The sequence below is a fragment of the Otolemur garnettii genome, unplaced genomic scaffold, assembly GCF_000181295.1.
Source record: "Otolemur garnettii isolate 467f Iridium unplaced genomic scaffold, OtoGar3 scaffold00009, whole genome shotgun sequence".
Lineage (NCBI taxonomy): Eukaryota > Metazoa > Chordata > Mammalia > Primates > Galagidae > Otolemur > Otolemur garnettii.
Window position 1 is genome coordinate 7555586 of NW_003852404.1, and position 5016 is coordinate 7560601.

Sequence of the window (5016 nt, forward strand, 5' to 3'; positions counted from 1 at the left end):
CCGTCATTGTTGTTTGGCAGGCCCGGGCTGGATTCGAACCTGCCACCTTAGGTGTATGTGGCTGGCGCCTTAGCCACTTGAGCCACAGGCACCAAGCTAACCCTTGTCACTTGTACCAAATGGTCTGAATTGTTGGGAAACGTAGAGGGTCTCTGAGCAGCACTGCTAGAGCAAGCCCAGGAATCATGCCGTCAGTCTGTGTTCAGCTCACGGATCTCGGGCTGCTGGGATGGATATTTGAACTCAAAGCATCAATTTTCTCAAAGACATGGAGAGTCTAGCATGGGTGGGTGCTGTGAAGACAGATAAAGAGTACAGATGCTGAGCACAATGGCTCACACCTGTAGTTCTAACACTCTTAGAGGCTAAGGCAGGAGGATTGCTTAAGCTCAGGAGTTCAAGACCAGCCTAAGCAAGAGCAAAACCCATCTCTACTAAAAATAGAAAAAAGTAGCCAGATGCAGTGGCATATGCCTATTAGAGTCCCAGCTACCCAAGAGGCTGAGGCAGGAGGATAGCTTTAGCCCAGGAGTTTGAGGTTACTGCAAGCTATTATGATACCACTGTACTCTGGCCTGGGCAACAGAGCAAGACTCTGTCTCAAAAAAAAAAGTGCTGAGACAAGTCGTCTAAGCTGAGGGAGTTCCCTCCTGCACTTCTGGGGCACAGAGTTGGAGCAGCTCTGTGAGGTTGGCAGCTCAGCTCATCTGCCCCTGGTCCCCCAGGCCTACCGCTGGATGATCGACTCCAGAGATGACTTCACAGAGGAGCGCCTGGCCAAGCTGCAGGACCCATTCTCTCTGTACCGCTGCCACACCATCATGAACTGCACGAGGACATGTCCCAAGGTATGTCAGGCTTGTGGCACTCAGAACTGACAAGCTGACCATTAGAGATGGAAAGGGAACACAATGTGCCTGTTATCTTGGCGTGAGCCTGGGAGTTAGTTTGGCTCTTAGTTACAAGGAACAGACTCAGGCTACCTCAGAAGCAGGGTGTACTTGGAGGACACACGGGGACATTCAGAGAGTCAAAGATATCACAGAAATCTATGAGTAGCTACCTACATTCAACCTGACTTTGTGAGAACCATTAAACAAAAGCTGTCAGGTCATAGGCAGCTGGGGGGGGCGGGGTACTGGACTCCTTCTCCATCTCTGTCTTGTGATGTCGGCCACTAATCTGCTCTCTAGCAGCCAACCTGTTCTTTCTCTCTGTTCTGTGGAGCTTGGAGCTTTTTTGGAGCTGACTAAATGCTCCAGCTTCCCTAGCTTCACACCCTCTTCCTGCTCACACCTCCAGCTTCAGCTGCCCGTGGTCTGCTCTCATTCTCTCAGTTCACATTCCTGAGAGGAAGTTGCATTGCTCCCACTCAGCTTCCCATGCCAGCACATCAGAGGTCATGGCAGGCTGGAAACTGGCTGCCATTTGATTGTGTGCTATCTCAGTCCATTCGGTGTTGCTATCACAGAATATCACAGGCCAGGTAACTTATAAAGAAGTTTTTTTGGTTCACAGTTATGGAGGCTGGGAAGTCCATGATGCTGGCATCTCAAATTGGCTGTCATGCTGTCATCCTATGAAAGAAGGGCAGGAGAGAAAGGGGGCACAAACATAACTTTTTATGAGGAGCTAACATGTGATAACAGCATTAATCCATTTGTGAAGACAGAGCCCTCTTGACCTAGTCACTTCTCAATATAGTTGCATTGAGGATTAGATTTCCAACATATGAACTTTGGGGGACACGTTCAAACCATAGCAGGTGCCAGTCTTGGCCAGTGGGCAGGAAGTGTCAGGGCCATGTGGCTCAGAACATGGCTGCTGTTTGTGCAGGGACTGGAAACAGAGCCAGTTCACTTAAAGAGTGCACTTAGTCAGTGGGCAGCAAGATGGAAAATTTCAGGACAACCAGTTAGCTGTTAAATAAATAAAGGGCCGGGTGCGGTGGCTCATGCCTGTAATCCCAGCACTCTGGGAGGCCAAAGCTAGTAGATTGCCTGAGCTCATAGTTTCGAGACCAGCCTGAGCCAGAGTGAGACCCCGTCTCTAAAAATATAGCTAGGTGTTGTGGCAGGCACCTGTAGTCCCAGCTACTTGGGAGGCTGAGGCGAGAGAATCGCTTGAGCCCAAGAGTTTGAGGTTGCTGTGAGCTATGACGCTGCCATGGCACTCTAATGAGGGTAACAAAATAAGACTCTGTCTAAATAAATCATGTCTTTGAAAACATGAAATCCACAGTCGATATAATTCACTTATTTTCAGCCCAGAAACCTGCTGTGTTTCTAGGGGCCCCTCCCTGTGCTACAAGGTTTCTCACCTGGTACCAGTATGAGGACAGGCCTGGTAGGGGAACCCATGGGCTCCAACCCCCCCTTGCCTGGGCTTCCACCCAGGCTCAATAAATGGTACCTTCTGTTTTTGGATTTTGGGGGTTTTGTTTTTTTTCTTAATGTAGGTACTGGGCCTATTTGAGACCCTCAGAGACAGTATCTCCACTGTTGGGGCCTGGCTTACGTGGCTCTTGAGAAGCCCTGCAGGTGACTCAGGCACATTCCTGACCAGTGCACCCGGCCTCACAGGTCACAGACCTGTGCTATGAAGGGGGCAGCAGATAGCCCAGGTGACCGAGATCAAGTTCTCTGTGCCTTGCCCTGGTCAGTAATAAAACAGGGCTGGACCTTGTGGCTTGAGACTTAGACTTAGGCTGATCCTGAGTTCAACCCCGGTTTGTGCAGGTGAGGGGAAGCCAAGCCCTCAGTTGGGGGGTAGGATGAGAGTAACTTGCCTGAGGTCACTTTCAGATCAGTAGCAGGGGGCTGAGAAGTAGGCCACCTGTTTCCTATCCCAGGGCTCTCTCTTCCCACACAGATTGGGCACACTCTTGCCCTTGCAGGGACAGGAAGTATTCACATGTTCCAGAATTAGAAGGGTACACCACGAAAATTCTCCCACTCCACCCCAGCTACCTCCCTGAAGCAATGATATTATCAGACTGTGTGAACTTCCAGAGGTATCTTATGCTACTCAGAAGTGCAGATGTGTTCTTTCCTGCCTTCGTACGTGACACTCACCTGTACTCTTTAACCCACTATATCCTAGAGGTTATTCCACATCAGTATATGAGGAGTCTTTCTCCACTTCTCTTTCTCTCGAGATCTCTTTTCTTTCATTCCTTTTTCTTTTTTTCTTTCCACAACACTCTTTTCCAGAGTTAGAGTTAACTTAAAATTAGGGGATCCTGGGTGGCACCTGTGGCTCAGTAAGTGGGGCGTCAGCCCCATACACTGGGGTTGGCAGATTCAAACCTGGCCCCGGCCAAACTGCAACAAAAAAATAGCCAGGCGTTATGGCAAGCAACTGTAGTCCCAGCTACTCAGGAAGCTGAGGCAAGAAAATTGCCTAAGTCCAAAAGCTTGGAGGTTGCTATGAGCTGTGACACCAGCTCACTCTACCGAGGGCAACAAAGTGAGACTCTGTCTCTAAAATAGAAGGAGGAGGGGGATCCTTCACTGACCTCAAAAAAGTCCTCATCTCATTTGTCAAATACTTGTCTGTCAACCCTCCTACTTCTATAAAGCTGTCACTCAGTGGATTTAATTATTGTGCCTCCTGCTATAAAACAAATGTTCACAGCTGTGGGGCCAGACTGCAGCTAACACCAATGGTACTGGCCAGGCTGACTCACAGCAGCGCTTAGGAAGGGTTAACAGAGAGAGTGGTTTCTTCTGCACACCTTTGAGACCTTATATATGCTGACCTCTGCACTGATGATGTAATAATGATGGTGTTCAGAGATTTAGAGATGTCTGTCTGATTTTGACATTGGCCTATAATCATAGGGGGTAGAAAAACACACTACACTGGATATCTTTGAGCAGTTAAAGCGCACATTGACTGTCATAAACAGGAGCCACACCAGCAGAGCTGTGGCAGAGCTCTTGCCAGAGAGAGCTGATCATTTTTAAATGTCTGAAAGTAGTGACCGAGGGAGCTCTTAGCCCAGGCCCTTTGGGCTTTTTTTTCCTTTTTTAAACCAACCAGATTTAGCATGGTTAAGGAAGTTGGTTTGCATTCACCCTGCTTTGACGGTGCACTACCAGTGAAGAAGGTGTTTCACCCAAGCTTGGGGGAGGGGGGTTCCTGTTGAGTTTCTGTTGTCATTCGCGATTGATTTTCTCTTTTTCAAGGGTCTGAATCCAGGGAAAGCTATTGCTGAAATCAAGAAAATGATGGTAACCTATAAAGAAAAGAAAGCTTCAGCGTAGCTGTTTCTGTGCTCAATGTGACTTGTAACCAGCTCACAGCTGAACTTAATTTATATCTGATTTGAGTTCATTCAATAGCTTGACTTTCCATGAACACAGCATGTATAATAAAAATGTTAAGAAATAAATAAATGTTATTCTACTTTATTAACAAAAAATCGAGACTGTTCCTTTTACCTGCTACAGGGGAATGTGAAAGTTCCTGAAGGAGGCTTTTGTCCTTTAAGAGATGGATAGGGTTCCATAACTGAGCCCCGGTGGGGGGAGGCTTGTTCCCAGCTTTGCCACCCACCAGCTGGACAACCTTGGACAAGTTCCTTTACCCCTTTGCTACTCCTTTTGCCCATCTCTGAAATGGGACCCATAATTGTGTCACTTGGCCCATCTGGTATGAGAATGCCTGGCAGTTAGTCTGGGCGCCCAGTGAATGTTAGCCAGTACTAGTCATTGCTTCCTGGTCTTTGTCATTTCTAATATTAAAACCTTTGAAAACCAAATCTTGAGGCTCGGCGCCTGTGGCTCAAGTGGCTAAGGCGCCAGCCACGTACACCTAGGGTGGTAGGTTCGAATCCAGCCTGGCCTGCCAAAACAACAGTGACGGCTGCAACCAAAAAATGGCCGGGCTTTGTGGCAGGCGCCTGTGGTCCCAGCTGCTTGAGAGGCTGAGGCAGGAGACTCGCTTGAGCCCAGGAGTTGGAGGTTGCTGTGAGCTGTGATGCCATGGCACTCTACCCAGGGGGACAGCTTG

At 48.5% G+C, this 5016-nt stretch overlaps 1 protein-coding gene across 1 annotated transcript in view; it reads left to right on the top strand.

Moving 5' to 3' along the window:
• SDHB (succinate dehydrogenase complex iron sulfur subunit B) overlaps positions 1 to 4426 on the top strand; it is a 30621-nt gene extending 26195 nt beyond the window's left edge. The window contains exons 7-8 of the mRNA XM_003783863.2: positions 726 to 848; positions 4191 to 4426. Coding sequence (XP_003783911.1) covers positions 726 to 848; positions 4191 to 4268 — 201 coding nt within the window. The 3' untranslated portion in view covers positions 4269 to 4426. The remainder of the gene's footprint in view (positions 1 to 725; positions 849 to 4190) is intronic.
• Positions 4427 to 5016: the final 590 nt, after the last annotated feature.